At 42.3% G+C, this 14073-nt stretch overlaps 1 protein-coding gene and 1 long non-coding RNA gene across 2 annotated transcripts; both read left to right on the top strand.

Moving 5' to 3' along the window:
* Positions 1–4921: 4921 nt before the first annotated feature.
* Positions 4922–11090, top strand: LOC120881724 (odorant-binding protein-like). Its single transcript, XM_040265374.1, has 6 exons — positions 4922–5080; positions 5554–5693; positions 6586–6656; positions 9773–9883; positions 10893–10991; positions 11053–11090. Exons 1-6 carry the CDS (start codon positions 5000–5002, stop codon positions 11088–11090), a joined length of 540 nt encoding a protein of 179 aa, XP_040121308.1. The 5' UTR covers positions 4922–4999.
* A 110-nt stretch (positions 11091–11200) lies between these two features.
* On the top strand, positions 11201–13738 carry LOC120882397. Its single transcript, XR_005725496.1, has 2 exons — positions 11201–11246; positions 13538–13738. It is a non-coding gene; the product is annotated as an uncharacterized LOC120882397 (long non-coding RNA).
* Positions 13739–14073: the final 335 nt, after the last annotated feature.

The raw sequence follows: 14073 nt of genomic DNA, 5'->3' as shown, positions 1-14073 counted from the left end.
ATTAAACATCACCATTCAGTTATCGTCTCAAAAAAAAAAAAAAAAAAAGGCTGAGTGCTAAAGAACTGACGCTTTTGAACTGTGGTGTTGGAGAAGATTCTTGAGAGTCCCTTGGACTGCAAGGAGATCCAACCAGTCCATCCTAAAGAGAATCAACCGTGAATATTCATTGGAAAATCTGATGCTGAAGCTGAAGCTCCAATACTTTGGCTATCTGATGGGAAGAGCTGACTCACTGGAAATGACTGGGATGCTGGGAAAGATTGAAGGCAGGAGGAGAAGGGGACAACACAAGATGATATCGTTGGATGGCGTCACCAATTCAATGGAAATGAATTTAGGCAAGCTCCAGGAGACGGTGAAGGACAGGGAAGCCTGGTGTTCTGCAGTACACAGGGTCACAAAGAATCATACATGACTAAGCAACTGAACAACAACAAAATCGGCAATCATCTGTTAGCTGCTATTAGTATGTATCTGTCTGCTTTCACAGGAAGACAGCTCACTGGATGAATTCCTGGGTCTATCTGCTTTCTGCTGAATCCTGAGGCTTAGTCTCTTACTGGCACTGAATCTGTATTTACTGAATTCATGCCAAAGCATGGACAGGACTGTACAGAATATGCATTCTTTATGAGCACATGAACTGTTTACAACACATTGTACTGACCTTATTCTCTAGCCTGTTCCTGTCTGATAAAGGCAAAGTCGAGACATTCTGTGGACAATGAAACTTCACAGTTCCTAAACAAATGATCTTAATAACCACACACTTTTATCAAGAGCAATGTCAACAGACTGACTGACTGAAATGCCCAGGACGGAAGTAATATGTGCCATTCAGCCAGACTAACATGTGTGATGAAAAGAAAACAGATACTGATTAATAAATACCAGTACGGGAACATAAAAACAAAGGTGCATAGTGCTGAGACACAATGGACCTTTCTCTATAGGACCAGTCCTCTCTGATATCTGTAGGAAATTTGGTCTTGTCCACGTCAACCTGCAATCCTAAAAGTTTCCCCAAGTATTAGGAAGGTCATTGATAGATGACTTTTGCTTCTTTTCACGTCTCTCTGTTTTTCTCTCCAGCTGGAGAGCTTTGAGAGATTTTCAATATCGAATGCAAGCTCAAAGAAAGCGGTGAAGATTTATAGCATGAAAATGAAATTAAGTATAGATGTTATATCCTCTACTCACATTGAGTGTTATCTGTCATTTGCTTGGGCTGTGTGCACATCAAAGTGTTTCCCTGACATTTAGTGGGAAAATGGTCAGTCTTTCCTGAGTCAAACTAAGAGGGCACCTTTGGGAGCTATGCTGAAATTGTACAACTTGGGTAACTATTTACAGGAATGCCTACTCTGGGTCACTCTGCTTCTAGGTGGGGACTCCCATGAGAACAATATGTGTGTGTTTTCCTTCTGTCTTTGTACATTCCTGTTCATCTTACTGAATCCTGACATCTTTCCCTGACATCACAGTTCTCAGCACAAACAGTGGCAGGGTCAGGGTGCTGGGTGACTTCTAGACACACCTGGGCCAGTGCCCCCTGGCCTTCTAGAGCCTTCTTCCTGTCCACTGGATAGTGCTGAATACAACCCTTTCTACCATATGCCCATGCATCTAATGACCCTTGGACAATGGCTCTGGATTCCAGTCCTGAACACATCCTTCTGTCTTTGGTTTGACTAAGAAATGTCCCTTATATATATACACATGGTGGCCCACATTTGCCCATCACGAGCCAAAATCCCCAAAGAAACACCCTGACTTATTTATTCACAAGCTCTAGCAATGGGGACTCAACCAACACCAAAGTGCAAAGGCCATGATGATGTTGAAGTTACTCATTGGTAGATGAAGACTGGTTAAAAAAGAACAGAGGAAGATAAAGTGGGGAAGAAGAAAGAGTAAGGGAGTGTGGGGCTGTGGCAATGGATGGAAAACCATGTTCTGTAGAAATCTACAGGTTCCTATGAGGACTGAGGCTTCATTCTGGGTCAGAGCAGCAGGGAAACTCAGGTGATTCAGGATTTCTCAGCCTCTTTGTGATGGACGTGCGATGGGACAATCCTCTGTCAGGGCTGTCCTGCATATCGTAGGCTGTTTAGCATCCTGTTTCATTTCTAACAACCAGATGGAAGGTGTCATCACCCACCTCTCCCACTGCCACAACCATACGTGACCAGTGTCTCTCCTGGGTGTGGGGGCTCATGCTCCATCTGAACCAGCAGCAACAATAACCTTCTCTGGGGTCACTGAGCATTTACTCAATTGAGAGGCACCATGTAGAGAAACTGGAAAATTCTGAAACAGATGGGCATACCAGACCACCTGACCTGCTTCTTGAGAAACCTTTATGCAGGTCAGGAAGCAACAGTTAGAACTGGACATGGAACAACAGACTGGTTCCAAATAGGAAAAGGAGTACGTCAAGGCTGTGTATTGTCACCCTGCTTATTTAACTTCTATGCGGAGTACATCATGAGAAATGCTGGGCTGGAGGAAGCACAAGCTGGAATCAAGATTGCTAGGAGAAATATCAATAACCTCAGATATGCAGATGACACCACCCTTATAGCAGAAAGTGAAGAAGAGCTAAAGAGCCTCTTGATGAAAGTGAAAGAGGAGAGCAAAAAAGTTGGCTTAAAGCTCAACATTCAGAAAACTAAGATTATGGCATCAGGTCCCATCACTTCATGGCAAATAGATGGGGAAACAGTGGAAACAGTAGCTGACTATTTTGGGGGGCTCGAAAATCACTGCAGATGGTGACTGCAGCCATGAAATTAAAAGACTCTTACACCTTGGAAGGAAAGTTAGGATCAAGCTAGACAGCATATTGAAAAGCAGAGACATTGCTTTGCCAACAAAGGCCCGTCTAGTCAAGACTATGGTTTTTCCAGTAGTCATGTATGGATATGAAAGTTAAACTATAAAGTAAGCTGATCGCCAAAGAATTGATGCTTTTGAGCTGTGGTGTTGGAGAAGACTCTTGAGAGTCCCTTGGACAGCAAGGAGATCCAACCAGTCCATCCTAAAGGAAATCAGTACTGAATGTTCATTGGAAGGACTGATGTTGAACTGAAACTCCAATACTCTGGCCATCTGATGCAAAGAGCTGACTCATTTGAAAAGACCCTGATGCTGGGAAAGATTGAAGGCAGGAGGAGAAGGGGACGACAGAGGATGAGATGGTTGGATGGCATCACCGACTCAACGGACATGAGTTTGAGTAAACTCTGGGAGTTGGTGATGGACAGGGAGGCCTGGCCTGCTGCAGTCCATGGGGTCGCAAAGAGTCAGACATGACTGAGCAACTGAACTAAACTGAGGTAGAGAGTGTCTGCAGGATCAGACCTTAAAAGATGGGCTAGCAGTTCTTTATTTCAACTTAGATTCTAAGTACATTGAACCTTGGTCAGGAGTCCATGAGGGACCTGTGTGTTTTTGGTGACCAAGATCACAAGTTTCCTTGCATTATTTAAATAGGAGTTGCATAATCTAAGACATAAAAATAGTGATCCCAGAGAAAGAGGAAAGTAAGACAAAATTAATAAACTGGGAAAGAGAGGCTTCATAGTTCCAGAAAACTGGAGAATCAGAGGAGACACCAGGAAGATGTACCAAGCATGGTTTATCATTATTTGTTGGGGGATTACAAGATTATTGTTTGAGTAAGGTGATTCTGTTTTATTTATCAGTTTGTTACCTACATTTTTTGTCAACATTTATGAAGGAGACTTTGGATTAAATGTCCTATGACTTCCTTTAGTTATAAACAAGCAGAACTGCTAAAACCTGTTCCAATAACCTCTTGGAGAAACTGTGTTTAATTCCCCCTTGATTGGCAGTTAGAAAGGTCTTCCTGAGATGGGATGGTCCAAGAACACACTCCCCAGTGACACGTGTTGGTAAGAATCTGAAAGGAAAATGTGAGAATGTTAGAGGTGCCTAAGGAAAGATGGAAGGGTGATGATGGATAGATAAGAGGTGTTAGCTGGGATCATACTCCTGTTAAAATGATCTGAATCAGGATGAACCTGGTGGTTCAAGGGTTAAGACTCAATACATCCACTACATGAGGTGATGATTCCATGCCTGGTTGGGGAACCAAGATCCCTGGTTGTGGGAAAAAAAAAAAAATACAAAGTAGAGATCCTTTGGCTATTTGAGGGATCTTGATAGTAACTAGATGTATAGAGTTAGGAAATTTCCTTTTTTATTTTAAATTCTACAAGTACAAGAAATACAGTCTTGCTTTTCCACTTCCTTAGAAACAATTGAGTCAATGAGTAAATGATATACCACAGATTAGATAGATAAAGGATGTCTTGAAGGGGAAAGATGAACAGAATTGCTCACGGGCCTTTTTCAGAACGAGGGTAAGGGGCATTTGGATGGAACCTCCTCTTAGCTATAAGGAGGACAGAGCCCACTGTGGGGCAGGAAGAGGTGATAAACACTTTGTTCTGATGTGTTCCTCCCTTCAGAGAAACAAGAGGTTTTCCGAAGGTCTCTTCAGAAGTATTTTTAACTTTGTTAAATCACACACTCAACTTAACTTTGGAAAATAAATTTTAGACTCTCTCGTAAATGTTGAGGAAACAGCACAGGAGTTGGAGATATGTACCTTGGACAGCTTATCCCAGCTTTACCTCAAGATACAAAGGTAAATAAATATTCCTGGCCCTGGAATATCAGCGTGTATTGTGATATCTCATTCCCTTTAAATGTCACCATGTCCAGATCCTCTTAAGCTTCTCTTAAAACAATCCTCATGATAAAGATAACAAAATGATATGACAGCTGATCCCTGCCAAACAGGATACTGAAGATAACTTCTGTGTAACCTTGGGCTTAGGAGGAACAACCATTGGTTCGTGGCAAGTCACACCAACATAATGATCCTATAAAAAGTGCCACAATTCCCATCCTCTCCAACCACTGGGACACACTCAGCCTGGACAGACGAAGGACCACGAGAGACAAGATGAAGGTTCTGTTCCTGACTCTTCTCCTTGGTGTGGTTTGTGCCGCCCAAGAAGAAGAAGCTGAGCAAAATCTCTCAGAGGTACCAGGGATGGTCTAATCTGGGAGGAGGCCTTGGGTGTGTGGGTGTGTGTGTCTGTCCCTTTTGTGGTTTTGTTATGTGGACCCACGAGCTGATCCTTGTCCCTTCGACTCAATACTGCTCCATTAACTGACTCTAGACCTGCTCCGTTTCATCTCTGTATCATCTCTACTGTGTATTAATTGACTCTCATGCATTTTTACTAGTCTTGTAACAGAAAAAAAGAGGATCAGCCAAACAGCTGTTGATTTTGAGATCTTGTATTTGACATGAGAACTCAAGCTATCTCAGAAATGTCTCAATTCCTTCTTTTACTCTGAGTCAGTTTTACATTTTTTCATAAAACCTGCTTTGTCCAGTCAAGGCAGATAATGTGTGCTGACTTGCACTGGGGATGGGAAACTCATGACTGATGATGCTGGATGAAATAAAAAGACAAAGACTACACTTTCTAAGGGGAATTTTGGTTTCAGGCCTCAGGACAGTGGAGAACAGTGTATATTGGATCCACTGACCCAGAGAAAATCCAGGAGAATGGACCATTCAGGACTTACTTCCGTAAACTTGTGTTTGATGATGAAAAGGGCACAGTAGACTTCTACTTTTATGTCAAGTAAGTAAAAATAACCAAGAAGGAAAACACATGCAAAAAAAATCAGACACAACTGAGCAACTATCACACACACACACAAACACACTTTTGAATTTTCATACGGCTAATCTTTCTGAAATCAACTTTATTGACGTGAGCATGTGGCTTGCTAGGTTGTTTCAGAAGTGTCTGACTCTTTGCAAACCTATGGCCTGTAGACCACCAGGCTCCTCTGTCCGTGGGGACTCTCCAGGCAAGAATACTGGAGTGGATTGCCGTGCCCTTCTCCTGGGCATCTTGCCAATCCAGGGATTGAACCTGCATGTCTTATGTCTCCTACATTGGCAGGTGGGTTCTTTACCATTCGCACCTCCTGGGAAGCCCATGAGCAATCATTATATGCAGCTTTGTGGAAGGCATAAGGCTTTCCCGATGGCTCAGATGATGAAGAATTTGCCTGCAATGCAAGAGAACTGAGTTCGCTCCTTGGGTCAGGAAGATCCCCTTGAGAAGGAAATGGCAACCCACTCCAGTATTCTTGCCTGGAGAGTCCCATGGACAGAGGAGCCTGGTGGGCTACCGTCCATGGGGTCGCAAAGAGTCAGACGTGACTGAGCAACTAATTCTTTCTTTTGTGGAGGGCATAGTTCAATGTGTTTTGCCAGGCACACATCTTTTTCGTGAACTCCACTGCACAGATACAAAATTTCTCCATCTCTGCCAAAACTCTCCTTTTCTTCAAAATTAAATGTCTACCCACTGAGCCACAAGTTAACAATGGATCTGCTTATTGACTCCTCTCTTAGAACTTCAGATGACAAGATTACCCTGTGGGGATAAAACAAAGAAAATTCTAAGTATATGTCTACTTTTTTCATTGCTTCGACCACCTTGTACATGTTTTGTTTTTAAGGCGGAATGGAAAATGGAAGAATGTGCATGTCAGAGGAACAAAGCAAGAGGATGGTACTTATGCTGTTGACTGTAAGTACAGCTGCTTCACTGCTCAGAGGACATTTGGGTAGAAATCTTGGCACAATTGCCTTCAATAACCCCACACACCTGAATTCTACTCCTACTAACAATTAGAGGGGTGAGCAGGCTCCAGTCCTTAGGATATTCAAGCACTTCACTTTGTCATGAGACAACGATTCAAACACACGGCTTGGAGGTCTCCTCCCAATCAAGAGTGTTAGCCACTGAGAATAACATGTGTAGACCTGTATTGCATACGGTTCTCAGACAGTTTACAACAGCCTGAGGAACCGATGTCTCAAGGGTCTATCTTGAGTCTTCACATCAGTGTCACGTTTTTCAAACAATTTTAAACATCTTAATCCATGCAAGGTACAGAGGATGAACTTGAACCCAAGGAAATCATCTTGAGTTCAACCATAAAGGAAACTGCTGGTCAAAGCAGTAGGGATGCTGGCTAAGATTTTTAAGTTCTTTATAATGGCCCCAAAATACCTTCCTAATTTTAAACGTCCTAGTTCAGTTCAGTCGCTCAGTCGTGTCCGACTCTTTGTGACCCCATGTATCACAGCACGTCAGGCCTCCTTGTCCATCACCAACTCCCAGAGTTTACTCAAACTCATGTCCATTGAGTCGGTGATGCCATCCAGCCATCTCAACCTCTGTCATCTCCTTTTCCTCCTGCCCTCAATCCCTCCCAGCATCAGGGTCTTTTCCAATGAGTCAACTCTCCACATGAGGTGGTCAAAGTATTGGAGTTTCAGCGCAGATGGTAAACGTCCTAAGTGAAGTGAAGTGAAGTGAAGTGAAATGAATTTGCTCAGTCATGTCCAACTCTTTGTGACCCCATGGACTGTAGCCTACCAGGCTCCTTAGTCCATGGAATTTTCCAGGCAAGAGACTGGAGTGGGTTGCCATCCCTCTCCAGGGGATCTTCCCAACCCAGAGATCGAACCCAGGTCTCCCACAATGCAAGCAGATGCTTTATCATCTGAGCCACCGGGGAAGCCCCCAAACGTCCTAAGGGGTACATATTTTACTATGATAAAAGAACCAGCCTGTGATGACAACCCATGCTTATATGATGACAACCCAATGCTTATATGGTGAACACAAATCAATGACATTTATGCCTGAAAATTTTTCCTGGATGGCTTTTAATATTTGAAAACTTTTACATTATGGTTTTATTTTCTTACTCTGATATTATTTTTTCCGTTGGCTAAATCTCAGGGCTTCCGCTGTCTTTACTTTTCTCCAGCTTTGCAATCCTTTTTAGCTGTAGTTTTTACAGTGTGACTAAAGAAGGGAGAAGTAGATTATAACACCTTCTTGTAAGGTCTCTTGGGGACCAGCAAGTGCTAACCCCCAAGTGTGTTTTGGGGGCTGTGAGGTGTGCCCACATCAAGCCCCGCTCCTTAGTAATGGCCTTGATGGTGACCTGACACCCATAAGACAGGTTGGCTCTCACTGTCCCGTCGCCTTCATTAATGTCACAGCCAATTTAGTGATGCTGCAATGCCCACCTTGCTGAAGTCATGCTCAGCCACAGGCGGTCACTGATGATCTCAGGACCTGCATCATCTGACTTCAGTTGTCCCAGCGTGACTCCAGGCTCTAGACTCATGGTGGGCTTGGGCCCACTGCATGTAATGTCTAGGGGCTCTGAGACTATGAAGCTGCTTCGGTCACTATTTTTTCTGCTTCTCCATCACACTAATAATTTTCAGTGTTTCAGACACTGAGAAATGGCGTTGGCATGTTTTAGGTACAAAGGTGGGTGGTTTTACCTCCTGTCTTTCTTAGGGATTACTATTAGGTAAATGGAAGCCAGGAGAGACAGAATGGACACAGACAGTTTAGACGTAACACACAGTAAGTCAGAGCTGCTTCTTGTCCAGACACATGGGGCAGAGTGGACGGGCAGGGCAGAGAGGAGGGGCAGCCCTCCAAGTGGGGACGGAGCTCACTGCCTGCACTTTCCAGCCGGTGAACTGTCTTCACACCAACGGACATGTCATACCCCAAGCTGAGGGGCAGAGGAAGCACAATAACTAATATCAAGTGTTCCTAAAGTTGCCTGGCACAGTCTAGGCACTCGAAAATACACATTTTTTTTCTTTCCTTAACTATTTTTAAAAATTTGATAATTACAATTTTAACTATATATTAATTATTTCAATAGCAGCTCTATAAAACATCTCAAATTGTCCCAATTTTTTTTTAAATTTATTTTTAATTGGAGGAGAATTGCTTTACAATGTTATGTTACTTTCTGGTGTACAATGTCAATCAGGCATATGTGTGCATATATCCACCCTGCCTTGAGCCTCCCTTCCCTTCTCCCATCCCAGCCCTCAAGGTCATCACAAAGCACCAAGCTGAGCTCCCTGTGCTATCCAGGAGCTGCCCACTAGCTGTCTGTTTTACACATATGGCACCCCACTCCAGTACTCTTGCCTGGAAAATCCCATGGATGAAGGAGCCTGGTGGGCTGCAGTCCATGGGGTCGCTGAGGGTCGGACACGACTGAGCAACTTCACTTTCACTTTTCCCTTTCATGCATTGGAGAAGGAAATGGCAACCCACTCCAGTGTTCTTGCCTGGAGAATCCCAGGGACGGGGGAGCCTGGTGGGCTGCCGTCTATGGGGTTGCACAGAGTCAGACACGACTGAAGTGACTTAGCAGCAGCAGCAGCAGTATATACATGTCAATGCTACGCTCTGAAATGATAAGTTGATTTTGGCCCTAAAGAAAAATCAGTTCCATGGCTGGAATACAGAAATAGAAATAAGTTTGGATCTTGGATTTGATAATACACTCCTGCTTTTTTTTTTTTTTTTTAAACTGTTGGGTTCATTAGAGCACATGTTGTAGAAGACAGCTGAGTAAGAGGGCAAAGAGGGACTGGTTAGTTGCATGAGAAGGTGGGACTAAGGAAAAGTCTTGACCATTCCTGCTCTCCTTGCTGCCACAGCAGCTGTAGGATTCAGCCCACCCATGGAGTGAGACACACATCAGTACAGGATGTACTATTGCTATTACTCTCAATTCACTGTGATGAATCTAACTGAACATAGATGAAGGTGGAGTCCTATATATATGCATATTCTCTCTCTCACAGATGAGGGTCAAAATGCATTTAAAGTTATCTCCATGTCAAAAACGCATCTGGTAGCACATGACATCAACGTGGATAAACATGGCAAGAAGACAGAATTGACCGGGCTATTTGGTATGTGTGACGTCCTCCTATGCACATCAACACTGTCATGTAGAACCTCCATCGTCACTGCTCTTATCCATAAGATCATTAAGTGGTGATGATTATGCAGCCCACAGAACCTAGATCTTTCTGTTCATGGACATAAGGACTCTGGAACAAAATCTACCAAGAAAGAGGAGCTCAGAGGGGTTGAGGAGATCATATCATCAGACATTTCTAAATAAATCCCATTTGCTGAAATGAAAAATAACAAATGAGTTGTAGTGCACATAGTTTTTTGTTTAAATTTTTCATTGAAGGAAAATTATTGTGTTGGCTTCTAGGTTTTTTTTTTTTTTTTTTTTAAAAACACTTTAATTTCAAGATATGGCTATAAGGAAACTACTCTCATTTGTTGAGTTTATACCAGTTTCTCAATTGACTTGAAGACTTGGAAGAGAAACTTTTATTTTCAATCTTTCTCCTGTGCAATTTTTCAAATGCACTATTATGAACACTGACATAAGCCCAAATACCTACATAGAAGCACTGAGACGAGTGTACACCATTGGAACAACATATGTCTAGTTAAGGAAAGGTTCTGAGCAGAATAGTGGGTTAATTAAAGGATGAATCATCTCCCATTTTCATGTGTGATGAGATGACTGCGTGTCTATCAGGGGAGAACTCTGCTTTTTATTTGAGTCAGAACAAGACCTCAGTGGCAGGTGTAGTTACTCGGAAGGTGGTCAGCAAGAAGGTCAGTTCCATACTGTGATGGATGAAGCCCCCAAATCCCTGAAACTCCTGTGAGTCTTTGGGGCACTCCTGCTGATGCTGGGGTGGGGGTCTAGTTACAGAGTTGGGTGGGGATTAATTCATAAGACAGACAAAAGACATCTGAGTCATGAAATGGTAACTGCTTGAGGCTTAATTTATATCAGGTGAAGATCTGACTTGGACACTCCACTTCTTGTTCTGCATTCAGAATGGGTTCTGAGGGGCAAAATTCTGTTTTCTATGTGGTGGTGTTTTTCAGTTAAATTGAATGTTGAAGATGAAGACTTGGAGAAATTCAGGAAGCTGACAGAAGACAAAGGAATTGACAAGAAAAATGTTGTGAATTTCATCGAAAATGGTAATGGAATTCTATTTTTTCCTAACTATATCATTCACCTTATATGCAAATATACTATCAGGGAACAAATCAATGTATTTGATATCTATTTCTCCATAAATATTATTTTATATAATCTGTTACTTAAAAAAAAAAAAAAAGTCTTGGAAATCCTGTGGAATGGTACTAATTGGTGGATCTTTCTTTCCTGTCCATTTGATTTTCCCCCAGAAGACCATCTTCAGTTCAAGTGACAAGGTCTGAACAAACATCAGTGTAAGTGAAAATAGTCTTTTACTAATACTGTTCCATTAAATAAATCAATAAGGACACACGGTGATTTCATATCTGCCAAATTTGTAGATAACAATAATTTTTGGCCCCACAGCTTACATTTGATCAGTAGAGAAATATCTCTGTCACAGCAGGTAATTCCTCTTCTCTCGAGCCATATTAAATTGCCATTTGGGTGGTTGATTCATCCTGGGCAGCTTTGATGAGAAAGCCTTATCCTGCAGGAATATTGCAGACCAGAGTCATGAGGGAGAAGCAGGAATGATCACGAGTTGGTGGAAGCTTAACTAGTTTTCCCCTTGTTCCTGACTTCGTGGTTGGCCACATACATCCCTCCTCTAAGAGAACCACGATTGAAGGGTGCTCATGTTGACTACAAGACAAATGTTCAATCTCATATAATTCTTTTATTTTTTATTTTACTTTACAATTCTGTATTGGTTTTGCCATACATTGACATGAATCCACCACGAGTGTACATACATTCCCAAACATGAATCCCACTGTCTGCAACATGCATTTGAATTATATTTCCCTTTACAAGATGATTTTCTTAAAGTGAGATGTTTAAACTTTCTAAACTAAGACAGCCTCAGAAAATGACACACATCTGGGATAAAGTGTGGCTTTTAATTTTCTGTTGAGAAAGAAAAAATAATGCAAGAAAAAGGCAAAGACAAACACTAGCTTCCAGGCAGCAAATATGATAAGAAAGATGTGGTACATATATTCAATGGACTATTACTCAAGTCATAAAAAAAGAATTAAATAATGTCATTTGTAGCCACATGGGTGGACCTAGATATGATCAAACTGAGTGAAGTCAGAAAGGGAAAGACAAATATCCCATGACGTCACACATATGTGGAATCTAAAATATGACATGTGAAAATCGCTCAGTCATGTCCAAGTCTTTGTGACCACACGGACTATAGTCCATGAAATTTTCCAGGCCAGAATACTTGGGTGGGTAGCTTTTCCCTTCTCCAGGGGATCTTCCCAACCCAGGGATCAAACCCAGGTCTCCCACATTGCAGGAGGATTCTTTACCAGCTGAGCCACAAGGGGAGTCGAAGAATTCTGGACTGGGTGGCCTATCCCTTCTCCAGGGGATCTTCCCAACCGAGGAATCGAACTGGGGTCTCCTGCATTGCAGGCAGACTCTTTACCATCTGAGCTGTCAGGGAAACCCAAAATATGACATGGAGGAACTTATTTAGAAAACAGAAACAGGGTCACAGACTTAAATAACAGACTTGTGGTTTCCAAGGAAGAAAGGGTGGAAAAGAGATGGAATGAGTACTTGGAGTTAGAAGGTGCAGGCTACTATATACAACATGGGTAGATGAAAAAGTCCTAAAGTATAGCACAGGGAACTATATACAATACTCTTGAAAAACCTACATGAGAAAAGAATCTGAAAAAGAATAGATATACGTATGTATAAACTAACTGCTTCACTGAACACACGAAACTTACGCAACACAGTTAATCAACTATACTTCAATATAAATTCAATTTTTAAAAAATTATTTCTTGAAGACCCTAAAGACAAAACTTGGAGAGTTAGAGGAATGCACTCTAATCACAGAACCTGAATGTGCCTTCTGAAACCATTATTCCTATAATGGATCATATAGATAAAAGGTCACCTCATTCGTACATCCTGGGGAAATTTCCACAGGGACTCCCACCTACATCAGAGATGTGGAGCAGTGAGGTCCACCAGGATTCTGACATTGGATCAGCTACCAGCTTCTGTACCCTGGACAACCTACTGCCTGAGGTTCACCCCATCAGCCTTCACACAGTCAACTCTACTGAAGTTTTCAGTTCAGTTCAGTTCAGTTCAGGCACTCGGTTGTGTCCACTCTTTGCAGACACAGCATGTCCATGAACTGCAGCTCCCTGTCCATCACCAACTCCTGGAGCTTACTCAAACTCATGTCCATCGAGTCGGTGATGCCATCCAATCATCTCATCTTCTATTGTCCCCTTCTCCTCCCACCTTCAATCTTTCCCAGCGTCAGGGTCTTTTCCAGTGAATCAGTTCTTTGCATCAGGTGGCCAAAGGATTGGAGTTTCAGCGTCAGCATCAGTCCTTCCAATGAATATTCAGGACTGATTTCCTTTAGGATGGACTGGTTGGGTCTCCTTGAAGTCCAAAGGACTCTCAAGAGTCTTCTCCAACACCACAGTTCAAAAGCATCAATTCTTCAGTGCTCAGCTTTCTTTATCAACTAAACATTTGGTCCTGTTTTATTCACCTACAGAAATAGTCATGGAGACCAGACACATCCTCATTTCCATGGAATCAAGATCAACACAAAGACGACTTCTCCGGTTCCTGATTAACATTATCCTTCTGTCTTCACACTCACACTCCCTTTCTTATCTCATCTCTCCTGGTCACTAATCACATCCTGTCTGGTGGTGTTTGATTTCTGAGGGTTTAAATAAATTGGTTCAATTTATAGTCAAGTTACGTGTGTTTGTACCAAAAGTCCCCATTTTCAAACACCCAAAAATGCACCTTAAATTTAACTATCCAGAAACATATGCCTTTAATAGAATAGGTGTTCCACCAGAGGCAATTCTGAGGAGGAGTATATAGAGATTCCTAGAGGTGTCCAGGGTAGAGGGGGGAAAAAGAACTTGGGATAGGGACAGCGTTATGGATCATCTTAACTGCAGTGGGAAGGGGTAATCTGGTCAAGAAAGATGTCAAGAAAACATCGTATTCATTACATGGAAGGGAACTGTGTTCCAGTCTCATAGAGAGAAAGTATAAGATGCCATGGGCCACAAC

This window comes from Oryx dammah, unplaced genomic scaffold (genome assembly GCF_014754425.2).
Source record: "Oryx dammah isolate SB20612 unplaced genomic scaffold, SCBI_Odam_1.1 HiC_scaffold_23, whole genome shotgun sequence".
NCBI lineage: Eukaryota > Metazoa > Chordata > Mammalia > Artiodactyla > Bovidae > Oryx > Oryx dammah.
The sequence above is the reverse complement of the archived record's forward strand: the minus strand, read 5'-3'. Positions and strand labels throughout refer to the sequence as shown.